The sequence below is a fragment of the Trachurus trachurus genome (assembly GCF_905171665.1).
Source record: "Trachurus trachurus genome assembly, chromosome: 12".
Taxonomy (NCBI): Eukaryota; Metazoa; Chordata; class Actinopteri; order Carangiformes; family Carangidae; genus Trachurus; species Trachurus trachurus.
The window spans coordinates 20,342,013-20,368,902 of record NC_139908.1 but is presented as its reverse complement, the minus strand read 5'-3'; the positions used below and the strand labels follow the sequence as shown (position 1 = coordinate 20,368,902).

The window sequence follows — 26,890 nt, the reverse complement described above, 5'->3', positions numbered from 1 at the left end:
GCACACCCATATCGCGCTCGAAGCAATACAACAGAGCAGAGGACTGCTGGCAGCACTTCCCTTATCTATCAAAGTACCCCTCATTCCTTCTTTAAAATGAATTTCTCCCCTCCACTGCTTTCCAGTCTGAGCCGCTTATGAATTCTAAGAGTCTTGCTGCTATTATGTCGCCTTCTGCAACCTAAGTGAACAAAAACTTTGCCATCCAAACTGCATTTCTTTTTTTTTAAGTAGTCACCATGAAGGTTGGAAGTTAAAAAATGGCCAGTGAACGCTCTCACTTTTTAAGTTCCACTTTTATTTTTCAATAAAGAGCAAAATGGCAGCTGGTGTTTGGCACGTTTCAGCGTGAAACCAGATCATTGATTTATGTCACATCCAGTCCAAGCCTCAATTAAATACTGTCTGCTGCAGAAAAGGTTCAGAGGTAGCCTGTTTATTATCTCGTGCCTTTGGTAATGACATTGGTGCACAGTCAGTGGGTTTCTCACTAATGGACTGTGCTGTTGGTTAAAGAGGGGGGGAAAAATGCTGTGCACTCTCCTTTCAGCTGGGTGACATTTATTTGGCCACTGAAATTTCAACTTTCTTTGTCTCTCTGGCAGCGAGCGTCGCTGTGCGTGCAACAAATCTCCGAAGGGAACCAGGAGTGAATGAAATCAGTCATCTGTGGTCAAACAAATTTTGAAAAATCGCTCGAGGGCTGGCATCCTTAAAGAGATGACGTCACGTGACACTCTTCATTTTAGTCCTTTTTTTTCCCTTGCCAAATATTTGCCAATCTGTGCAGGGGAGTAGAAAAACGAATGTCACATTTGTCCCTGAACTTTTAGAGAACTTAATAGAAGAAGTGTTAATATTGAAATTTCTAAAATTTTCAAAATGTCAGCGTGCTCCATTTGAAGCCTTTGAATTCAGAACATTAATTACAACATTTCTATTTGAGTAAAAATTGTCATTTTTACAATACAGCTTCAACAGTGATAGGCCTACAGTTCATTTTGAAGACGGGAAATTAAGTCTTCAAAAAGACGTTGATGTCTGCTTCTTTTTGGTACCGTCAGTTCTGGATATACAATTTGCCTTGGTCCGTTTATGTGAATGTGGCCAGACCTCGATGCACTCCGACCTGCCAGGTCTATGCCACAAGTTGAGTCTTGTAAACCTGACGTACCACGCATCTTTTTCTGTTCAGTCGTCATGGAAACCTGACACCCTGCCAGCGGTGTGGCGTTTGGACCAGAGTGAAAACAAATGTGTTTGAACGCAAACCGTACGAGCTGACAAATGTATCATTTTCACCTCCGTATGTGTGAAAACAGCCTTAGAGCTAATCAATGAGAGCAACAGTTCTCTTGTTTAACTACTTGAAGGACACAAGTAACTACACCATGACTTTCTGTTTGTGTTGAACCGAATTTACCATTTTAACACTGTTCTTAACTTCATGTTGCTGTCTACTCTTTGAACTCACTTTAAGTTGTACAGTTTGAGAAGTTGTTGAATCACAGTGGAGATTAAATACTTGAATCTTTGATGTTAAACAGCTTGTTAATAAATTAGTGAATTTAGAAGTAGGCCTTACATGGGTTCTGTTTTTTTAATTTTCAATTTTTTTGTGGTATCGAATGAGAATCGAGAATCGTGGAGATTCACTGGCATTGGTATTGACCAATCAAAATTCTGGAATAGTTACAAGGTTAAGTGTTACAGATGTCTAACAGACACCTGGCTCCTTGTAATTGCTTGAATTAAGAGCGGGACAGAGAACAACACATCGTCATCTCTTACCTATACTGGCCTCCTCGAACGAGGTCACTACCGAGGCTCTCCCCAAGGCGTTGACTGCCGTCACGGTGACTTTGTAGGGGAAGGTGGAGAAGACCTCTGGAAACCGTACTTGACAGCGATTCTTGTGGACAGGGTCTTTCTGCACCTCCAGTGAGCGCTGGTTATGTCTGGAGAGGAAAGTGGAAAATAACAAGGAAGGAGGTGGATGGAGTGGAATAGTTAAGTGGACAGGTGCGAGGAAGACCGAGCAGAGTGTGTGTTTTCAGCTTCTGGTGTGTAAATGTAGAAAGCGAGCAGGAAACTGATTGAGCATATTTCCCCCTTCTTTTTAACAGTCTGAGCGTTATACATCAAAGATGGTACATGATTTTAATTCCAACATTAAAAACTGCTGAGTCTACTTCCTGCTCCACAGAGCAGGACGGCTTTGGTTTGGGACATGGCCAGACTTCAGTTTTACTATCTTTGCTGTCTTTTTTAAATATTTTGTAATTTGGCTTCAAGGCATCAATATGCTCCTACAACTTTATTTAACATTTGTTTGTAGGCTACAAGCATTTAAAATGAAGTCAGACTGTAAATCTAACTTGTGTCAGCATTCGTGAGTCTTAGTCTACAGCTACAGTCATCTTAAAGATGTGTGTGGATGAAAGAGGAGCTGTTCAGGAAAATGTGGAGAATATTTAAATGAGCGTCACTCCACCTGTTGGATGCTACGCTGCTCTCTGCACACACAAAAAAAGCACAATGTACCTGGACACTGAAGACACAGTTTCTATTAATCTCTAGTCTTCTTCATCTATGCCTCCCCTCTGTCTCTCTGCCCCACTCCTCATTATTATTCAAACTGAATAACACTGGTGTTGCAACATTAATGACTCCACCTGCTGGGGTGTGAGCCCTGGGACTCTGTGATGTGGGAATATCAAAGGGAACATGATGGAGACAGACTCGCTGGGTCTCCATCCACACATTTTGAGCGTTTAAGGTCCACATACTGTCCTGTTGAAACGGGCCTGGACACCCAGGGAGAGTGAGACAAAAGAGTGTTTTTACAGGGGGAGTCCAAACTGATGTTTTTTTCTCCCTCCTCACATAAACACTTTAAGGATAATCTGAAAATGAACTCTAGTACTATTACTTTTTCAGCTTCATCTATCACTGAATTCTTACAGTTAAGTAATGTTCTCTTTACTCTTTAATAGATTTCAAATTAATTATCCCTAGCACAAAAACTTGTTGCTCACAAATGTGAAAAACAATGTTGTCTCATGTTTACCACAGCCAGGCATGTTTACTCTGTCACTGTGTTGAACAGGGACTGAAATTCCACCATAAACATAACATTTCTGTGCAAACTGCAAACTCCATTCATCATATGAATAATATGAAAAAAATGTAAGATGTAATTTTTCAAAGATGTATAGACATGTTTTCTGTTTTGTCAATTTCAATTTCAAAAGCTAATTTACTTGCTTCTAATTCTCAGTTGAGATGGAGGAGGAGTGAGACGGGAGTGATCAGGGTCATGATGTCTGAGAAAACTCATTCTGTAAAAATTGTGAATATTATTTTCTTCCATCAGTCATAATTTACTTTACCCAGTGTTCAACCCCTATAAGGTTTCTCCTGTCACCTGTCATTGCCTGTTCTTTTCTGTTGAATTGTTTGTCTTTTAAATCGGCTATACATACAGTAGAAATTGTCTTATTGTGTATAATGCTAAATTAGCTATTTGCAGCTTCAATTTGCAATGGATCTATCACTACATGCATATCACTGGATGATTTGGAAACTGTTTAAAACATAGAAATATAGTGACTCTTTGGCTGGTTTTGTGGTTGTGGGTAAAATTATATTATCATTAGTTGTAACAGTAGCTGTGGCATCATCTCATTTTCCTTAGTTTTATATCTCTTTGATGTGAAGTGCTGGGTGTATTGTCATATGAACATATGTATGCATCTCATCCTGTGTGACCCTTTTCATGTTGCATATCCAAGATGGCTTACATAATATCTTAATTTACTGCCTTGTCATCAAGGTAGAGCGGTAGAGTAAAATACTCTCTTGTTTTGTCAGCCTAAAGTAACAGTGTTTTGTTTTTCTACCTTGGCAATTCCTCAGGGTGACTCTCACACTGTTACCATAAGACCTATGTTATAATAAGGTAAGAAGTCGTGGCGTTTGTAGGTCATGCCAGTAGACGGAGGACTAAAAGGTACACAAAAAAAAGACACTTACTGTACGTCCACTTCAAAGGTAGTGGGGATGTACGTGGAGTAGATCTGGTGCCAGCTGCAGTAGAAGCCTTTAGGGTAGGTGTTGGATCGACAGGTGACCGTGGGCTTCCGTGGAGAAGCTACAGAGAGAAAAACAAGAAGCAATTAACAACTTTATCGAGTTGAATAAAGACACACAAAGAAAAACAGAGGAATAACAGAGAGAGAGAGATTACTTTAATCACTCTTTCTTATTAAATAATTAATTCCTGATCAAATGTGCCATTAAACACATCGCTGTTGCTCAGTCTGAATTAAGCCCTATTCTTGGTCATGTTTTAGTAGATATGTTTTTAATTTGTTTAGTTGTGACTGCCTGTGGATTTTTTTTATTTATTATTTATCTTTTTTCTCATAAAGCAAATTAAATGAAATTAGATTGAAAGAGGGGGAGGAATGAAAACAGCTCTTTCATGTGTTGACTGGAACAACTCCTTTCAGCTTTTCACTTCTATCACTTATATTTACTATAAACCTCAAAGTGCAGAAATCTGATCCCTGTAGTAAGTCAGTCTGGTGAGAGAAAGTGTCAGGTCCAACTTCAGCTCTTGTATTTTATCTGTTATAGCAGATGTTTTGTTCTGCTGTTGTGGATAAACACTTTGAAATGGTCAGAAGGTGAAAACCCAGCATCTTCTGTTGAATATGATAGTAAATGAAAACAGAGCTGAGAATATGATTAGAAGAGAGTCGGGAGTTGAGAGAAATGGAGGGTAGATGGCATGTGGAGAAAAGAAGGATATTGGAGTGGTGGAGCAAAAGAAGAAGAAAAGAAAAAAAAGGAAGGCTATAAAAAAAGTGATGTTACGCCAACTCAGGCCTCCTCCAAGATTAGGCTCTTTTCTTCACAGCTAGTCAACCGTGCACTCGTCCACTACTCCCTCTCTCCCCACTGCTTTTTACCCTTTTACCCTCTTTATCTCCACTCCCTGTAATATACAGTTAGTGTACAGTTGTGCCATAATAAAATCAAATCCCCTCCTTCTGTTTCCTCATTTACACTCCTTTTCTTCTTTATGTCTTTCCATCCCTTTTTTTAATCTAAATTGCATCTTTTTCATTTCACACACGGTACTTCATTGGTGAGAGCTGCTGCAGTGTATTGCCTTAAGAATATATGGAGCTGGGGTTGGACTTTCATTATTAAATCCTGGATATCAGCCAATCAGTAATACAGCATATCCTCCTGAAGTCCACCGATAACGGCTACATCCAGACAATTTAATTCTTCATTTACACTCTGTAATGTACACCAGAATTGACTGGGGCGGGGATGGGTCAACCTGTCTTTAAGAGCCGCAGACTCTTTTCATTGTGGTGGACATGGGAAAGTCAGTGTGAGCCGTTCAGCCGAGGCAGGATTTGTCTCCCGCGAGGGGAAAACCGATATCTCAGAGTGTTGTTACAGCACATGGCTTCCAGGGTGTGACCAGAAAATGTTACAAAGAGGGGCCTTAAGTGACCTCTGTAGGGTTTATGAAATGGTCTGATAAAGTTAAGGGTTAAACTCAAGACTCAGTGGAAATTTCCAGGTTGGGACATTGTTGAGTTTGGTGATAAAACAGTGTTTCAAATGTAATTGTCTATTCAATCATGGCCTGAAAGTTTATCTTGGGATGGTGTAACACTCTTTAAAAGTGGTCACAGAGTGAGTATTTATATTTTTGGAAAAAAGTTGTTTTCATAAAATAGCAAAATAACTGATTAGATGGGAACTGGCCAAATGGATTTTGTTTTCCTGCCTTAAAGTTTAGAGCATCTACCTGGATTTGAACTTTCTGAAGACTGCATGCACTTTTAAATAAAAAAATTACATATTTTTCTTCAATTAGTTTTCAGCATCATTTGGTTTATGATATAATTGCGCTAATAATTTGACTGTTTATGGTACATTAAGCAACAGAAATGTTAATGTTGACCATTTCCTGCATCCATGTTTTGTGGCGAGAAGAAGCAAGGCCAGTAAAAGAGAGCAACGCTAATAGAAAAACAAAGAACAGAGGGACAGCTCACAGCAACATCACGTCACTTTTAAGTACCACTCAAGTGTTTTCTCTCTGCAGCTCCAGAAAGAGAGGGAGGGAGAGACAAAAATGATTTATTTGAGCACTATATCTGGTTTCATTCATCACTGATGATTATTGGAATGATTACTGCGGGCAGCCATGGTTTTAGAGACATTATTATGTCTTTTTTTTTCTTCTTTTATTTTTTTTTTTTTTTAAGTTTCAGCACTTAGCAAGTGTGGCATGGTCCCTTCTCGTCTCTTTCTGTCTCTGCTGGCTCACCCTTGGGTGCTCAAACGTCTCTCCTGGATCAATAGTCCTGACATTAATTAGAATCCCCTGTCTTTGATATTTATGAAGGTTCTCTGAATAATTACTCCATATTCTGAAAACTATAATTGTCATATCACAACATCTTTGCAACATCATTTGTGAGCAGTTCCCTCAAGGTGTATTTGTACACACACACACACACACAGACACACAGACACACCCAGACCCACAAGCAAGACGTATAAGCTTGATTGGCTGCTGGGGGGTCATTTCACTGTCACACACAGCTGCGTTTAAGCGGTCGCCACGGCAACTAATTAGCCTGTCAATACAGTCAACAATGAGGGGCCGCGGACGACATCCAATCACACTCAATTAATCACAGAGACTAATTGGGGCCATCTCAATCAATTGGCTCCTCGTCTGAGAGCTTCAGTTGAAGTCACAAACACGCAACATGGAAACACAATGATATCCACACACACACACACAATGGGAGCTGCAGGTCCTGTAGGCCCGTGGAATTGGCCATAATTAATCAATCTAGTTTATTTGGAGGAGTTCAGGGACAGAAAGTTAAGGTGAAAACTAACTAACAACAACAAAAAGATCCATGATGAAGAACAGTTGTGTGGTGTGTGTGTGTCCTCACTCTGGCTGTTTTGTAAGTGGCTTCTTTGAACTCTGCAGTGTTCACTGCTTTATTTCAGTTGATGTTGCCGGGCACGAGGCGTGTCAGTGTAACCAAGGGCGACACTTGGAGGGGCAGCTCATACTGCAGGTCTCCTCCACAGGGACTGAGGTGTGGGTTATGAGGAGGGGGGTGGAGCGTGATGTGAACCATTGACCACTCCTGCTAGTGAATGACCCCACAGCTCCAGGGTTTGTGAGAACAAGGAGACAGATGTTGTCACTTCAGGGCCAGCTGCTCATCAGTTTTTTTTTTTACTCTGATCCAAAGTGAACGCTGCGTTTAGGTCCGTGTAGCTCTGAGTTTCTTATTGGGTGAGTTTGAGCCTTAGACTGTACAGACAGACAATTAGCTAAATAGGTCATAAACTGTTATTGGAGTATATTTTACCACAAATGTGACTTTCTTTCCTTTCTTTCTCAATTTATATGTCGGATTTAGTTGGAATTTCCCTTATTGCTGCCTACAGCACTGTTTTCAACATTCAGCCTTATTTGGGCAGAGCCAAGTTAAACCTAATGAGCTTAATACCAAAACACAATATACTAAGCATTTCTACAAAGGCTGAGAGCAAATAAAATGGTCCATGGGCTCACTGGCAGTGTGAAAAAAATGCCACAGGAAATAATGAATAACAAAAACAAGAAGACCAAAGGATGGAAATATGGACACAGTGGGGGGAAAGAAAATGGTGCAAGGATGAAAGAGGAAGAAAGGATATTGGGAAAAGAGAGGAGTGCGGGAAAGTACATGGACAATAGATGGGAGATGAGAGCGGATGGAATTCTTTCATCAGATTTTTACTAAAGTGCCCCTCAAAAAATTTCAGACACAACATGTCCACATCCACGTAAAGCTGCCGCTCAGTGGCTTCACTTATAATAAAACATCAAAAGCCTTGTATGCATCTAATGAAAATAGATGTTGAATCAGAACAGAGAAGAAAGGACAAGAGATAATGCACCTGTAGGGGAAAAAAACACGGAGAACAAAGACAGCATGAATACTAAAGCAAATAAAACAATAATTCAAATTAAAATGACATTGTACATGTTCTTTTCTTGTGAACCACCCTGTGAGATCTCACCTGAGTCAGGGGCGGACAGGACACCACTCATGAATAAATGTTATTTGAATTAGTGCTCTTTCATCAGCTGGTTTGAATTGCTAAATGCTGACTGGGATTTTGAGGATGCCCTTTGTTGGCCTCATGAAACACACACCTGCATGTGTGCACAGTCGCACACACACGCGTGGCCAGCAAGGTTACTTTAAAATGATAATGGGTCATGCACTCAACTTATACTGTACTCTGCGGCTCATAAATCATAATGAGAGCAACCCGAAAAAGGATGATATAGAAACAAGTACAATCAATGTGTGTGGAGAGAACCCATGCTTAATATTTGCTTCAGTCTCTTTTCTGTATGTGTGTTTCACTCCATCAAAGATTTTCCAAACTTTTAATTTGAAATTCATCCCGGCCTTGAACGTGTTGCTGATCTTTTGCTACCATGGGCATTAAAAATAAGAAGCACTTCTTTCAAGTTCCTAATTACAGACTTTTAATTAAGCAGTATGCGAAGCTGTACACTGCTCTTAAAATACTCTTTGTCACAGTTAAATGGTAGTTGAGATCATCTTCAGTGATGGAAACAGAATAGGCGATGGAGCGTAATTTCAAGGACTTGATCAATCAAAGGAGTGCATTGATATAACATCCACACAATTATGTTTTAGATTGAACATCCTTTTTACTGCGTTTACATCAGGTGTGGACATGACTGCTCAAACACACACCGGGGATGTGTTGTGGTCTAGACAGACAAACACTGAGACCTTTGTAAATGACAAGGTAGACGCCCACAGTCTATCAGGACAGTGACGTATATTTGATAATGACCTGCATCAAAACAACATGGAACATCTAATAGAGCCACGGAACAATAGAGGCCCTCAATCCATTAGGTTACATGATCAAAGTCATGATGCAGTTAGTCTTGGATCACTTTGTTCTAAATAAACTGATAAGAGCAGCCGCCCTTTCTCTCTCTCTCTCTCTCTCTCCTCCTCCTGAGCCATTCGCTAGCTTCTTCTCTCCCACTATTCTAAACCTGTCACACAAAAATTCTGGGTCTCGCAAAAGAGGATCTTTGTCACAGGAGGGTGCGCACAAATACACACGCACGCGCGCACACAGACACACACACGCACACAAAGCGACAGGAAGGCCACTAACACAACCAAATAGCAATTACTACAGCATCTGCAGCCTAGCAACCAGGCCACTGGATGTCATTGTCCCTCATCACATTTTTGTGTGTGCGTGTGTGTGTGTCTGCGTGTGTGTGTGCTTGAGACCCAGAATTTTTGTGTGACAGGTTTAGAATAGTGAAAGAGAAGAGGAGAGAGTATGGCTTAGGGTAGTATGAGAGAGAGAGAGAGAGAGGACGACAATGACAATGTGTTTGTGTTTTCAGATTCTCTCGCTATGACAACAAGATGAATGCTTCTCCTCCCTCGCTGCAATGTCGCAATTCATTCACTTTTTATTACCCCCCCCTGGGTGCTGATATACCTTTAGCTGATATTCTTTTCTTTTTTTTTTAAAGAATATACATATTCCATATTTATATACACTCAAGCACACCTTCTCATTCATAAAACGATCCAATCAGGCACGCATGACGAACACAGACCAGGAACTTCAGTTAATGTTCACACGAAACATCAGTACAGAGAAGGAATGTGACCTCAGTGACTTTGACTGTGCTGTGACTGACTGTTGGTGCCTGACAGTGTTTCTCTGAGCGGCCAGAAAGGCTGCAATCACTCAGATAACCACTTGCTACACGTACTATGGTGAGCAGGAAAGTAATTCAGAACTGACAACACATTAATGCTTGAGGGGACTTCTGCTTCACATCCCTTCAGCCAAGAACCGAGGCTGCAGTGGAACACGGGCCCACCAAAACTGGAAAGTTGAAGACTGGGGAAAAAAAAAAACAAAAAAAAAACGTAGCCCGGTCTGATGAGTCTGGATTTCTGCTGAGGTAGCAGATGGTACGGTCCGAATTTGGCATCAACAGCATGACTCCATGGATCCAACTTGCCTTGTGTCCAGGCTGATGGTGGTATTTGGGGGTGGAGGTGGGGGTTTTCTGGGCACAGCAGATCTTAGTATTGTCGACAATCATGTGCACCATTATTGTTGCCACAGTTGACCACCTTCTGATAGAGACTTCCAGCTCAATAATGCTGTTGCAAACAAAAAGTTGTCTCAAAACCGATTGAAAACACAAACTCAACAGACGCCCTGGATCGGAATCTCCACTCACACTGTCCTTAATTCAGTTTTCACAGAATCAATTTGACAAAACCACACTCTTTGCTGAGCTCAGTCCAGTGTCACAATAACTACCCAAGGGTCTTACAACAGCTGTCAGATACATCCATCCATCCATCCACCCATCTATCTATCAGTCTGTTAAACGGACTAATAGATGGATGGATAGATGTGCGCAACAGACAGACTCTGTTTACATATTAGACTCACCACTCATTCAGTTTTAAAATCACGTTTTTCCATATTAGAAACCCTACTGGGGAAGAGTGGGCTCCTCTGCTGAGAGAGAGCTCGAGCCTGCGCTGCTCTGAATGGCATAACTCGTTTAGGCAGATGGCTTTGGTCTCTGGCTTGATTCGGCCTGCCAACGCTGGGCTCGCTGCATTTTAGATTAGCTTAGTCATGTGTCATGGGGAAAGGAGGAATGTAAATAAAACTGTAGGACAAAGTCATAGAGACACAGAGACGGAGACGCTGTGGTGCCTTTTTGTCCAGACCAGCTGTCTTGGTTAACAGTAATGTAATTGTGGCGTAATATTTTTATGCACCGCTCTGAAGCCGTCCCAATGAATGCTCATGTTTAGTGTGTGTGCGGCTGTGTGCAATTAGAGCGTGTGTGAGCTGCAAAGTGAATTATGCAACTTTATGTATATGCGGCTGCATCGCGAGTGCATACATTTGCCTGTGAATTAATGCACTTGAACATCTCTTTTCAAGTGTGTCTGTGTGTGTCTTAGTGCTAAGTTGTTACAAGTGTATTGTACCTTTAGCCCATTAGCAGTTTTCTTTCCTTTTCAGCAGCTCAGCTTCGCCAGTCTCTGCACATTTGCTTATAATTAAGCCGGGTACATTTGATAGCTCTGAAAACTTCTGGATATCTAAATTTAAAATAAAGTTCAGTAAAAACACAGTAATAAAAAACAGAGATCGTAAAAAGAGCGCAAGCCCTTGTCTCTGTGTGTGTATGTGTGTGTGAGGGAGTGTTTGTGAGTGGTTTTTCCCTTTATTGCAGTTCTATTTGATTATACAGAACCTCCAGTCTAGTTTATACAGTCTCTGAGATTAACTCACTGACTCAATGCATTAGAATGGAAAAGCATGCATATGCACACCAAGCACTTCTTTCTTTCCTATACTTTCTTTCCACTTTTATGTATCTATTTACATATTATATCAGTCCTACTCCTCATCCTCCCATCCACTCTTACTTGTCCAGAGCCACTTCTAAAAATAAGAAACTACAATTGACCGGGGGGTTCACACACACATATCTACACACTACACAAAACAATGATGCCCTGGCATTTGTGGAATGTCTGTGGGCCAATTGGAAACAGCCGTGTGTGAGAGATGAATGAATGAAAGGAGCATGAATACCTTATGAGAGCATCAGGAGTTGATAAGTGTGTGGGAGGAGGAGGAGGAGGAGGAGGAGGAGGAGGAGGAGGAGGAGGAGGAGGAGGAGGAGGAGGAGGAGGAGGAGGAGGAGGAGGAGGAGGAGGAGGAGGAGGAGGAGGAGGAGGAGGAGGAGGAGGAGGAGTGCGAGGTGGTGGGTGAGAGAGGAGGACAGAAAATAGAAAGAGAGTAAAAGGTAAAGAGAAAAACAAAAATGAAAAAACAATGTCACCATGTTCCCAGAGCCAAATCTGCAGAAGAAAAATGAGATCCAAGCAGCGCAGCGAGGTACGCAGGGAGGGAGACGCTCTGAGGTTTTTATTGACCTCCGCAGCTCCGCAGGTCAGACACAGGAAGACGACTATTATACCTGGACACTTAGAAACTCTCTCCCCACACTTGTCACACACTCTCTCTCTCTCTCTCTCTCTCTCTCTCTCTCTCTCTCTCTCTCACACTCACACACTCACACACACGCACACGCACACACACGTTCACTGAGCCACCTGGCATCACAGTTCTGGCTCAGTGCTGGGTAACAGCGGCTTACGTTTCACAGGAAATAAAACGCGATTCCCCGGCAGCTTCCACACGTTGCAAACACAATCTCACCTCAAGCCTTCTGAACGCTGAACTGTTTTGACATTTCAGCCCCTAAAACCCCTACCTGATGGTGGAAGCTGCTGATGTTATGAGACACAGTAGGTAGACTCATCAGTTCACTCAATACTTAGGAATTTGGAGCGTATAAAAAGCTGCAGCGATGCAGTGGAAAGTCTTCACCCACTCCCCACAAAAAGAAAAAAAAAACTGCTCAATGCAAATCACATAATGTTCCTTGTTGAATATTTCAGAAAAGAAAGAAAAATCTGAAGTTACACAGCCCATACTGCAGCTTTCTTTTTTTTGTAAGAGACAACTATTATTTCTTAGCAGGGGAGAAAATTCTTTCACTGCCCAGTGTGTCCTCTTGACTATTTTCAAGTTTTTTTTTTTTAACTTTCTCTCTCTTGTCCTCCTCTGCTCTTCCAACCAATATACATGGTAATGACTGACATGTCCGGTTGAGAGGACCTCGGTATAGAATGAGAGAAAACACAACTCCCCCAGAAGTCTTCTGGATGTGCCCTCTCAGACTAATGCACATTTAACATATCGTCAGATTCTTCCTTTTTTCTAATGCATATTTTTACACGACCCGGTTGTCCGCCTGCACTTAACTTGCCTCGGACCTCTGCACAGACTGGTAGCATTGAAACCAGAGGCTTATGAGAGGCCAGGCATTCCTTTCATGCTGCTTCAAACCTACCATATTTCATTATTATTTATCTTGACAGCGCAGTGAAGATTGGCCAGGAAAGTTGGGGAACAGCACGGTGCCACTCATGAGTGATTTGTTCATTTAAAAGTAATCTTCTTAGCGAAACCGGGAGATCAACTTTTTTTCACAGCCGCGGCCTCGCATGCCCTGACGTTGATCCGCACTCGCTTTCAGCCGCTGCATCAGCACCACCTCAACGAAGGTTTGGCGTAAGCCGTTGAACGGACGGACAAAACCAGCAAAACTAAAATCATCTGAGAAATTTCACATTATTTTTTGTTCTGATTTGCTGAAGAGAAAGATGTCTCTTTATTATTGGAACTGAATGATGTCCCTCAAAAGCACCGCCTGGTTAAGGACCAGTTGACTCTGTCAGGTCAAACACTTCGACTAACAGGGGATTGAGGACGAACACTCAAACACTAAAGTATCAATAGTCATCATCTTTCACTTTCCCAGAGGCGATTGGAGAGCTGTCCAATTATTTCCCTCTGCTCTGCTCTTACCTTTAACACACATGCGACCACCTTGTCCATCACACAGTATCAAGTATGGGTGTCGTCCTTAACACTTCCTACACAGCCCTTCATTTTATTCAATGACATGCAAAGTCACTTTTCTGCCTCTACATCACCTGCATAACAACTCTTCTTCCTGAAACACAGTGAAGGGTAAAGTGTTAGTGCCTCACGCTGATGTTGGACAAGACACTTGAAGAACACTGAAGGTGAAGAGAAGAACTAAGGAGGGGGAGGGGGACGACACCACTGAGGTCGATGTAATGCCCACGCTATAATGAAACTAGAAATTGCCATCCCATCACTGCAAATCCTGTCAGTGCGTGGAAGCGGTAGGTAGCATTTTACCGTGCAAAATTGAAATTTGAGTGTGTTAAGGCTGTTGAGTTGAGATGTCTCTGGTCTCGCTAAGAGGTAAAGCTCGATGTCACCATGGCAATAATAAGCCTGAGGCTCTGTCACAGCCGTGACAATTGCTTTTCAGCTGCGACTGTCGGTGATTCTGACATGAGTGACAGGCTTGGATTGACCAATCAGAGGTGTCAGTCTGCCAACTGCACAAACAGCTAACTGCCATCACTCAGAGAGAGAGAGAGTGAGGGAGAGAGAGAGAGAGACGGAGAGGTACCACCCGAATCCCCAACGTCTGAATCAAAAAAGCTGACTCCCTTTAAATTTAGCTGTCAGATGTAAAGATAGACGGGGCAGACGCGACAGACAGGAAGACAGGCTAGCAGAGAGAAATCAGAAGTGTCTGGCCTGTAAAGCTCGAGGCCGTCATTGTGAATTCAGCCAGCTGCTTTTTTGCTGGAGCGCTCCGTGTTGTCTTTTTTACATACACCGTGTTCTCTTTATGGAGTTATGAAAGGTGTCACATTACTGTGGAGGCACAAAGGCTCATTCTGCGCGGTCTGAAACCTTTAGATAGACAGACTGATAGGGAAAGGGCAAACAGGCAGCTGCACACACACATTGTGACAGCCCAAAAGCAAAAGAGCAGACTGGAGCGCACTCGCGGTACACAACCCAACAAAACCAGGCAACAGAAAGAGAAAACAGCATTTCATGCGGTTCTCTACACCTCGGGCTACTATAACAGTGATTCCTAGTAATGCTGTAATGCTATTCTAATGGAATGTTTGCACAGAGACTTTAAGCCTCATGGTTTCAATCAGGTCCTCCACACACCAGCTGCGCACTCGCCGATCGAGCCCCGGCTCCAGCCAAGCTGGAACATCTCAGCTCTTGGCAACATCATCCGAGAATGGATCTGTCGTCTCAGTAGTATTCACAAGAGCCGGCCATTACAAGGGCTGTTTACATAAGATGCGTATCAGCGAGTTAGCTAATGATAGTGTACTGTAGGTGTGGCATTCAAAGACATCACTGTGTTGGGTGGAAAAAAATAAAGCTGGGTTAGAATTTAGATTCATTTGAGCTTTTTTCTTTCTTCTTTTCTTTTTTTTTTGATTTGACACGGTGACTCTGCAGGGAAGGACTGACCTGATTTGACAAGTATCTGAGCTGTCATGACTCAACTGGGTCCAGACAATGACTGAAAACATTATCAGTCATCAGCTCTTTTGCCAACATACAATAATGATGTGATTGCATTGTGCTGCTAAAGAAAAGAAAAAAAAAAAAACAAGTCAATGAAGGTGGGTTTTTTTTGTATGTGTCGGTGGAAATCGGTTCACTGGATCGAACACTGGCTTTGCATCTCATTTGCATATGTTAATCAGTATCTATTAAAAAACAGTCTTGATTATGTCATGTACAAAAAAAAGGATCGCTGCGAAATTGAAGGGTTGAGAATCATTTGTCGTAGTCAGCAAAGTGTACCTTTGCATATTGATATGAAACAAGGGGAAGAAGTGAAGAAGTGAGGGTCCATCCCATCATGCATTAGTGAACAGTAGATGCTGCTCATGTCCACAGTAGAATCAGTGTCTACCAGGACAAATGTGGAGGCGTTACCGATGACTAGTAGGAATTCTTAAGTAACCCTCGCTTAACGATCCAGTCATCATACAGTAGGATGGGTATAATGCTGATGGACGTCGCTAATAGCACATCCAGACCTCGGAGAATCTCTCTAAATTGCATGTTGTCACAGGATAATAATTCATACTTCACTACGCCGAAATTCAACGCGACCTTTTCGCTCCCGAGCCGTTGAATTCACTTCAGCCCAGAGTAGAATGACCTGGTCACCCTGCATCCCCAGATGTGATTTATTGCTTGTCAACAACGGGCGAGCCTCACAGCGAGGAAATGACAGCGTGAAGAATAAAAGGATGCATCCCGCCCAATGCGCCGCAACGTGCCCTTCTGTGAAGAATCCCAAGCAGACACGTGTAATCGCGAAATTCAATTCCCTCTCTTCACCGAGAGAAAATGTTGCTAAGTTTCCAGTTTTAGAGCCGAGAGAAAGAGAAAGAGAGAGTTAAACTGAGGCAATAAAGCAAGTAGGAGTTGGTCTACATGGTTCACTGAAGGAACAAACAGTGATCTCATTCCCTCAGCAGCATTTTGGCACCGGCACAATCACAACAGGATGCTCTTATCGCACCTATCCTCATTCCTTTGAGTCTTGTTTGGATTCGACAGCAAAGACACACAAACACTCAAAGCTGGTGCCTCGAGTTTGGAGCGTAACCCTGAATCAGAGTGATGAGTTGAAGTGATGCATTCTTCTCCTCCAAGACTTGTTTTTTCCCCCTCCCTACTTTTTATTCCTCTCTGGCTTCAGCCAGCTCCTCCTCCTCCTTGACTTTGACTCTGTGATGTGACAAAATGGAAAAGTTTTAGGCCCCAAAAAGCATCAAAATAAGAAAATAAATGCAAAACATTTACTTTTTTTCCCCATGAAGGTTTAACGTTAACTTTACCGAATCCCTCAAACTTGCTCCGAACAACTTGACTTGCCTCCCTCTGTCAAAGGTGCAATCATGTCAACCGACCAAATATCAGAAGGTCACAGGATGATTTCTACTATCAGAGACCACAACAAGTTAACTGTGTTTTTTTCCTAGAAGCTGTAAATTGTAGCTTGTACTGATCATTTCCACTGAAGACTTTTGGATGTCGTTCCCTATTTTCAAGATAACCACTGAAAAGTTGTTTTTTTTCCCCCCCCAGCACCAAATGCTTTGTGTATCACATGAAGATCAATAGTTTCTCTCTTTCACAGTCACAGTCACAGAGAAAAGCTGGAGGCAGGGGAGAGTACAGTGTGTATCTTCTCTTTCTTTCACTCTTTGTGTGTCCCCTCTCTGTCCCTTTTATACCTGATTCTCTTGCTTTTTCTTCCCTCCAATCATCTTTTCTTTTCTTCTCGCCCTCCATCTCTTTCACATTTCCTGTTTTTGCTTGTGTGTGTGTGTGTGGTTGGTTCAAATCACAGATATCAACTGATCTAAACCTCGACCCTCACGACGTATCATTAGTTGATTATAAACGACTTTACCGGCATCTATATTACAGGGCTCAGAGATGGCAATCTGTCATTATATTATATCAGCCGCGCTGTGTTAATGGTGTTGGATTGCTGAATCATGTGTGAATGAATCCATTAAAGCAGAGGCAGGCAGACGGTGAGGGAGACGAGGGGTTTGTTGGGGGGTGGTGGTGGGATTTTGGGGATGGTGGTTGGGGGAGGAGTAAGGGGAGTCGTGGTGGTGATGGTGGGAGGGGGGGTTGTTAGCGATTAAAAGCAACAGAGGAAGAAAAAGAAAGTGAGTGGGCATGAGAGAGAAAAAGAGGATAAATGACAGTCATTGTTCCTTCCTCTTGCTGTCAGTTCTCAGTAATGCTAATCATTGGGCTTAATCTGACAGGATGGTACACACACACACACACACACACAGAGACACACACACACACACACCATGTCTCCTAGCCCCCCACCCCATGTTGCATTCCAGTGCCCTGTGTCAATGAGAGGGAACCGCCACATTACATGGCTGTTTGTTCTCTTTGTACGCTCGCCTGCAATGCTATTAGGACCAGGGAGTGTGTGTGTGTGTGTGTGTGTGTGTGTGTGTGTGTGTGTGTGTGTGTGTGTGTGTGTGTGTGTGTGTGTGTGTGTGTGTGTGTGTGTGTGTGTGTGTGTGTGTGTGTGTGTGTGTGTGTGTGTGTGTGTGTGTGTGTGTGTGTGTGCATGTGAACATTTGGACCAAGAAGTTTTTTTTCTCCTTCCTCTCACCCTCTCTCTCTCTCTTTAAGTACGACTAAAAGCTAATTCATGATGACCTCATGGTGTTGAAACACATTTTCTGTTAGTTGGGAGGAAATATAGCCTACTAAATTTGACAGGTTTACTGACAATATGTCCTGTTGTTGCCACGCAGAGACAGCAGCTGCACTTACTCCATCCTGAGACCTTGATTAAAAGCAGACTGAAATGAAAAAAATAAAAAAAATATTGCTCCACTTCTGGCTATTGCTTTAATGAAGGAAGTTCTTTGATTTAAAACATATTTTTCATTTTGGGGATTCACTGTCATCCTTTTTTTATATACACAACCCTCGCACAGCATCATAACTAAGTATGATTATGTTTTTTTTTTCCTTTATAGTTTATGAGTTGTAAACATGAAGCTGAAATGATCTTTTAATTTCAGTGATCCTGGGCTGTGATCCATGCCCCCCCCCCTCCTCCTCCCGGATGATGAGTAGGTTTAACTCCGGCCTTGAAGGGGCGCTCTTGATGCACTGTTTAGTTTTGACAGCAAATAAATTGAAGGGGTCCTGGAACAGTTGCCGCGGTGATTAAAAAAAAAAAAAAAAAAAGGTTGGGGTCGCTGCATTGGCTGTGTTATGATTTCATTAAGTCGTTCCCCTTGCAACAGTCAGAGTCCACGTCCATACAGTCCAGCTTAACTGTGTCTAATCGTCGTTTTCTACAGAGAGTAAACAGAAATAGAACAACAACGACAAAAAGTTCAGAAAAGTCTCTGCGCAACCACATGATTCTCACTTCAGGGAAAGTTGAGGAGGCCACACAATCTTGGGCTTAAGTGGGAAGCAGTGCCATTAAATAAGTGTGTGTGTGTGTGTGCGTGCATGTCTTTGTGTGTCCTGAGGGAAAAGAAGGATCTTGGTTTAGAATAGGTAACAGTGGAATGTAATTGAGCTGAAAATTGAAAAGCGGAGCCGTAGCAAAGCCAAGCCGGCGCGTGCACGCCCGTGTGTGTATGTGTGCGCGTACTTTTAAGCGAGCAGTGTGTGTTGCGCAGGTATCCTTTCCCAGTGTGTGTTTGGTTTTGCGGAGGATTTTGTGTGCGTGTGTACCTGTGTTTGTTTGTGTTTTAAAACCAGAGTGGGATGCCAGTGTAATCCTCGCACAGCCGGACCCCCGAGGATAACAGAATTTACTATTGAGTGGGTGAGCCACACAGGCATGCATACAAGAGCGTGCCCACACACACACACGCACATGTATGCACAAACACACACACACACACACACACACACACACACACACACACACACACACACACACACACACACACACACACAGAGAGAGAGCTCTGTGCCAGCTACCTGAGAGAGAAGAGGAGGATGAGAGCATGCTGGGTCTCGCTCGCCTACTCCCCAGAAACACTCGCTTGGAAAATTGGAAGGAGTTTTGTCGTCTCCTCCAGGCATCACTCATGGTTCAGTTTACATATGGTATACATAATGTAACATATACGCTGTTACTTTACAGGCCTTTTTTTTTATTTGAGCGCATTTCCTCGTCGCCTCATCCTGGGTCTCCTTGAATAAATGGCTGTTGGTGTAATCACACTGTGCAAACTCTAACCCCGACTCTGTGATTAACAAGAGGCAGAAAACCGCAGATGTAAACAAGGACACAGTGAGCGATGGAGGTGAGGCTTCCTGCAGCGCAGCAAACATGAGGTTACCCCAGTTAGCCGGCTAGTCTGTGACCAGTGTCATGAACGAAGGGGGGGAGATGGGAGAACTGTGACTCCCAGATTCAGATACACTACTCACAGTAAGTTAGGGATATTTAACAAGAATATCCCTATAAAAAGTTCATGCTATAGTGATATTCTATCATGAAAGCCTTTTAAGTAGAAGGATGCAATGGTCATTTCTTTATCTCAAACAAAAGCCAACAACAGTGGTGGCTATAGCACAACAAAAGACTCAATGTCTCAATAACTTGTTCAATTTGATCAAAGTGTTGTCTTGGTCTCATGATGTCAAAATGTGAACATGGTGGAGAGGAGAGGGAGAGAGAAGAGGACTGTATACAAACTGTCATTGAACCAGAACATTTAGTGGTTCAATGACAACTGAACCACTAAATCAGACGGTGCTTGTGATTTTTGTGGTTAATCACCTTGTTAGAGAACAGCATGTTATTCAATAAATACTGAAACAGTGAACAATTGGACATGTGCATTCAAATGTTTAGAGAAGGTTAAATTAAGTTCTCCTGTAAAGGTTATAGTGCATTTTAGGTGCATTCGAAATGAAATCCAAATTGAATCAAAAAGCAAAACATCCCTAACTTTTTGTGAGTAGTGTATTTGAATGTTATAGTAATGTGTAATATGAGGCCTGTTCCTCACCTCAACTTTGCTGAACAATCAGACAACGTTTGATTGAGGATTTATGTCATAAGGTTAGACAATCAGAGGAGTTTGTTTTTTTTAAATATGTAATTTGGTAGTATTTGTCTCACTATGTGTCATTTAATTGACACATCAGTTGTTTTCATGTCAGTTTGTCTCCTGCAAATGACCCAGTTCTCCACATGATGGCAAACCCAAACAGTTGTAGCTGTTGGAAAACAGATGGTGAATCATTAACAAATACACTCAATGCACTTAAATGTATTGCAGTGATAAACTCGTTAGTGAGTAAACACTGTGGTTGCTATCCCATTGTGTTGTGGCTTGTCAGAAGAATCTCCCCTCAGTGTTTTTACGTCCAGCTGTGCTGACTGAAGCAGCACCTGAGACTGAGGCTGTGTGCTGTGCTGGTAGATCTGGTATCAGCACACATTTCATCCCGCCAGGCCAGAGGCTTTGCTGCCTCTGTCGTCCTCTTTTTGATCAACATGAAGCAGAATCTCTGAGTTTGTTTGACAATCCTGGCAGGTGGTTGGCTCGGAGAGGAAGAAAGGAAGAAAGGATTTCTTTTTCTTTTTTTTTTTAGAAGCACAGCTTTTCTCGCCGTCGTATCTTACATTTTCTTCTCTCTCTGCTTCTCTCTCGGCTCTTCACCACTCACATTCTATCTGATCTTCTGCTCCATCCTCTCTCAGAGTGTCTGAGTGTGCGTTTGTATCTGTTCATGCCTCTTTGTGTGCGTGTGCGTGTGTGTGTGGTCTACAGAGAGGGCTATTTGACTGGCTGATAAGCGAGGCACACAGGCACTGACAGCTTCATCCATCAGCATGTCTGTCTGACAGACAGGCCTCTGTAGAGAGGTCACACTCCACACACACATGAGTGTGAGTGTGTGTGTGTGGTAAATATCCCTCTGCTGGGACACACACAGTGACTCTGCCTTAGCCAGAATATCAATGTGATGCCCTGCTCTCCTTTACCTTACCTTGTCTGTCTCCCTGCCTTTTGGCTGCTCTGTTCTTTATTGTCCCATTTGCTCCCTTGTTTCTTATCATATCTTCCTCTTCCCTTCCCTTCCCTCCTCCGCACCATTTCTAACCTTGACATCAGAAGTTGAGGATTAAGGGAAACGCAGTCAAAATGTTTATTTCATCCGGCGTGTGGGTTTGCTCGTTCAGCTGCCTGACAGCCTTGGGAACTTTGCTGTGCGTGCTCTACGTCCATTCATTCACTCGGCGCACACACGGATGACAATATCGGTATGTGAAGACACGCATGCCAGCGCGGTGTAGGAAGAAAGACCGCTGTCACTCATTTCCCCAGAGGATCAAAATAGTTCCCAAACATCCAACAAGGAAGTGCTCCTTGGCAACAGGAGCAGCTAAAGGAAGTAAAGAGGAAACTGACCCTGAATTTCAGGACAAGTTGACCCCTACATTTTTGAAGGTCCGTGAATGCATTTTTCTGATTCACAGACGACTTTGTTATGGGAACATGATGCATTCATACCAGTTACGTCATTGTCACTCACCGTGAGATAAAGCCTTTGAGGGGCAACTGACATAGGGAGCGCATCACTAGGACCTTAACAGAGACTTGAGCAGTCACAATTACTTCTTAGGCCATTAACTCCAACTGACACATCTGCATTGTTGCCAAATCACATCTGTCTGGTAAAAGTCTGGTTCATTTGGGGGGGTTTATGTTATATAATACTGCTTTAGGCTGATGAAACTGTTCAGAACCTAAAATAACGTGAGCCTGTTTTAGTGTTCTCTTCTGAAAACACACTGCATCTTATGCTAACTTTGATTAACACATTTTTCAACATATTTCAATCAATCGCAAAAGGAAACATTTTGGTTTTTAAAAAAGTGCTTTTTCAGTGCATTTTATTTTCACATTTAGACATAACAAGCCACCACTACATGCAATTTTTTTTTAATTATTGTTTTTTAAATGAAACAAAAATGAAGAGAGAGAGAAAAAAATATTATTATTATTTCTCAAATTTGTACTACTTCACAGTCTTATTCGAAAGCTCAGGTCTGGGGCTGTTTCTCTGTGTCACTTGTATTTGACAGATACTAATGTTGATGGCATTACTTAATGTAAACATGGAATATAATTCTAGTGGAAATGTTTAAGTTTTCCTAAGTCTCTTAAATTTGTTAGAATAGTGTTAAACTGCTGAGGACCTATATGATCTGATGACAACCCTGTGAGAGGGGCTGTATCTAAATGTCTGAAAGAGCGTCTGGGAAACTTTTGTTGTCTTTTGTGCCATGATTACTTTATTGCCTGGATCATAATGTTGCATTGGCGGCAGTTAGTCTGCCTAAAATAGCATTGTTGAAAAGTGGGCCGGTGCATATTCTCATTTGTCCAGGTCATAGTATTTCAAAGGAGGTTAAATCGAAAGCAACTGGACTTAGTTATTTGTCTAGGAAGACGTTTCACCTCTCATCCAAGAGGCTTCATCAGTTCATGTACGCAGCTGACCAGGCTGGGACTGGTCCAACTATCTGGTGTGGAGACTCACTATTTAACCTCTTGTGTGGGCGTTTCACAAGGGTGATGATGTCACTGGTTCCCTTTTGTGCTCCAAGTGCCAACGACAGTAGTTGGAGTGACAGTCGTTGGTGGGAAGTTGGTTTCGACTTCGTTAGTGCCCTATTGTGTTCTAACGACAGTCGTTGGAGTCACTTGCCACTTGTGAACAGTAGTTGTTCTTTGAGGACTTCCCAGGAGGACTTCCCAGGAGACTCAACAATCTAGCCTCAAAGAACAACTACTGTTCACAAGTGGCAAGTGACTCCAACGACTGTCGTTAGAACACAATAGGGCACTAACGAAGTCGAAACCAACTTCCCACCAACGACTGTCACTCCAACTACTGTCGTTGGCACTTGGAGCACAAAAGGGAACCAGTGACATCATCACCCTTGTGAAACGCCCACACAAGAGGTTAAATAGTGAGTCTCCACACCAGATAGTTGGACCAGTCCCAGCCTGGTCAGCTGCGTACATGAACTGATGAAGCCTCTTGGATGAGAGGTGAAACGTCTTCCTAGACAAATAACTAAGTCCAGTTGCTTTCGATTTAACCTCCTTTGAAATTGTTGAAAAGTGTGCCGATTAAGCTGTCACTGTTTGCATTGTTGCATTGATTTACAGACTGTTACTTTGATACTGAAAAAAAGTGCTGCATTTCATTCAGTTTTTCATTTTTCTATGAATGAATGTGCGGATGGTTAAAATCAATCATTAAGGTGCTAAAGGGATTTAAAGTAGCATGACCATCTGAGAAGATGCATCTGACTCTCTGAACTCTCTTGTGACAGTCTCATGAAACCTGAGAAGATGAAAGTTGCCTTATGGCATTTTAAACTGAGGACATTTGGAGTATTTTGGAAAAGAAACCCACATCATTTTGTCTTGTCTTGTGCGATTGTCTGTGTTGGCATTTTCACGACATCTGACGTTTTGTCCCTAAGTCCCCCCCCCCCCCCCCCCGACCCGATTCTTTTGCACCCGCTCTCTCTCTCTCTCTCTCTCTCTCTCTGTCTCTCTCTCTCAGTCAGTCTCACATTCCAGGCAAGCTTGGCGTCTTTGTCCTGAATGACATCACAGACATAGGGCCGTGACAGGCAAGACAGAAGGAATGCAGGGCGCGAGAGAGGGAGAGAGGAACTATAAAAGAGAAGAAGAGAGAGAATTACCAGATGATGGAGAGAGAGAAATAGAGAGCGAGAGACTGTGAGGGAATGTGGAAATGTGAAAGAAAGAGGGAAACCAGAGAGAGGGAGAAAGAATTCCATTGATTCAGCAGGGCATGAATGGACTTCACAGAGGACTACCCAACCCACACACACACACACACACTTGCACACACACCTCCCACCATTACAACCCTCCGACCAGTCCTCCACCTCCCTCGCAGCCTCTCTCTCATCCCTCCGTCTGTCCCCTCCCTCTCTGTTTGTCCCCCTTTCATTAATCTCCTTTAGAGGAATCAGACAACAGCAGCCCCCTCCCACCCTCTACACACCCAAAGGGAAAAAGTTTTCACACAGGTCCCACTCTGTTACACAGCAACACAGTGGAGAAAACACGTTTCCACTAAAGCCGCCTGATAAAAGCCTGGTTTTCTTATGAAGAACTCCACCTGTGTTAGAGATCATAATCACACAGCTGGACCGCGGCTCAAACCAGCGTCCAAACTTCCCCTGTTGTTCCCATCCAAACACTTCATGCACCGAAAGTAGCAAATTAAGACTTGAGAACGGCTCTGAGCTTTTCCTCCAACAACAACTTTGATGATCGATTCATTGTTTGAATAATTTGTCAAGCGAAAAATGCCAAACAGTCGCTCCTTCCAGCGTTCTCAAATGTGAGAATCTTCTTTGTTGTAGATTTGTGGTTCACACTGTTATAGTGGGTTTGAAGATGTGCGGCCATTTTAAACAATGTTCTGGCAACTTTTTTTTTTTTTTTTAAACTCCGTCTGATAACTGTTTATTCACATTAAGAAAAGCAAAATAATCATTTTGCACTCTTTACATACCAAGCTGTGTTTCTGTGATCATGCAGCCACAGTTGACAAGTTTGCAATGTTGAGATGATGATTGATCTCTAATCAAACTGATTAAGCTTTGGATCATGAGCATGTGTTGTTATGCTAGCTGGTTCCTTTTAGTCAGTCTTGTATATGCGTTTTAGTCAGCTATTGTTTCGGTCGGCTCATGTTACTTGTTTTTCTGCCAACAAGGAAATACATTTTGTGAAAACAAGTCCAAAGCATCTCCTGTTGTCTTGACAGTGTAAAAAACCCCCACCAGGGATCAAATTATCTGTCAAGTGGCCAAGAATTTTCCTGTGTCACAGATAATGAGGCGCTCAAACAGAGAAAATGCAAACTGCCAGAGAAAATAATATTGACCTCTTCCAAGGACCTGACAGGAGAGTGTGTATGTGGCTGATAGACAAGATACACAAATGTGATTTTCTGCTTCAATGGAGGCATTTTATGATTACACTATACATCATGTAATCAGAGGTAGAATTGTGTCTGTATTCAATCTGATACGATAATCTGACACGATGCTCAGCGCCGGTGGCTTTTGTAAAATGTGCAAGGCCACAGGCAGGAATGACTGTAAACCTAATAAATACCTCATATGCGAAAAGTGCAAGTTCAAGGGCGCTACTTGACGTCAAAAGGTCAAATCCACTTATTTATATGGTGTGCTCGATGCAAACAACTTTGTTAGAAAGCACTCCGTGTTATTAAAAGGGTGAAATACGATCACACATAAAAGAGCGCGCACATTAAAGAAATACTCTGCGAATCAGTCACACTGGAAGACAACAAAATGAAAGGATGTGAGCATTTTTTAAATGGAAATTGCCTTAATTTTTCAAAGTGCTGCATTTAATGGGATCCTGCTACCTCCTCACTTCGCCCTCAGGAGGACTCATCTGGAAACAGCTGCAGTAATCACAGAGGAAAGCTGCAGGATATGGTGGCCTTCCACAGCGGTTACATGGTAGAGAGTAGAAAAGTGGGATAGACGCAGGATGTGGGGACTTCGACAATGGCTAACACTGTATGAAACCTTAACTTCTGACCACAAAATCACACAAGACAGATTGCTTTCCCTCAGATATCTCAGAGCGACCACATCACAGGCAAAGTCCTCCGTTCGGACGGAGGGAAGGAGCTGGAGAAAAAGAGGACAGTCGGAGGAATGCAAAGTGAAACTGGAGCCATAGAAAGTTGGAGTTAAACAAAGTGAAGAGGAGAGAGACGGGAATGTCACGCATTACCCGCCGGGCTAGGCAGGCTTCCATGGTGACAAATTAATTTGTCGACAGATCAATAAGTCATTATCACACTCAAAACAGAAGTGCACACGCATTCATGCTAAAACACAGTGGAGAAAACAGAAAAGTATACACAGACCCACACACACAGACAAAGTGCAGTCACACACAATTATCCGTACACACACGCATAAAGTTGTGGGTTTGAGATATTGAGTGGTTGGATGAACTTTTCCAGAAACCCCTGTGCTGATGTGGTGAAATAATTTCACCCCATTAAGAGAAGCCGAGCAGCCTCGGCCAAACTAATTATGGAGAATTCTGTCAAACTCAAGTGAAGTGGAGAGTGGTAAATAAGAGAGAGAGAGTGTGTGCGTGTGTGTGTGTAGATGAGGTTAACATACACTAACCCATACCGAGTACACCATCTGTGGATGAAATTAGGAACCAATACACACTGCATGAAATCCCAAATCGACTGGAATAACCTACTGTAAACCAGATCCCCTTCATTTTCCAATCAATACCATTTTCAAGCCAGTAATAATCTCGGTGAGAGCTAGGGTGACGCACAATGAGACTTGAAGACACAACTGTCAGATGGTTCATTGATGGCTGCTAATAGAATCAATAAAGACGGCAATAATTAGGTAGGAAATAAGGATGACAATACAGTAGCAATTTGTCAATCAGAACGCTGGTTATTAGATGAGACATGCTAAATGCAGCTATCCAATCAATCTTAACTATATAGTGTCAGGAGCAGCACTCATTTCAGAAGGTTAATACAGGCATTCACAAGGGTAAATGGTTTTAGATTGCTATATTTCCTATACAGTATTAATGTAGAG

The 26,890-nt window shown here is 42.5% G+C and overlaps 1 protein-coding gene across 1 annotated transcript in view; it reads right to left on the bottom strand.

The window, feature by feature from the left end:
• Positions 1-26,890, bottom strand: part of cntfr (ciliary neurotrophic factor receptor) — a 236,320-nt gene that overhangs the window by 34,978 nt on the left and 174,452 nt on the right. Inside the window, exons 5-6 of the mRNA XM_083983879.1 lie at positions 4,036-4,153; positions 1,792-1,958 (exon numbers count right to left, since the gene is read on the bottom strand). Coding sequence (XP_083840005.1) covers positions 1,792-1,958; positions 4,036-4,153 — 285 coding nt within the window. The remainder of the gene's footprint in view (positions 1-1,791; positions 1,959-4,035; positions 4,154-26,890) is intronic.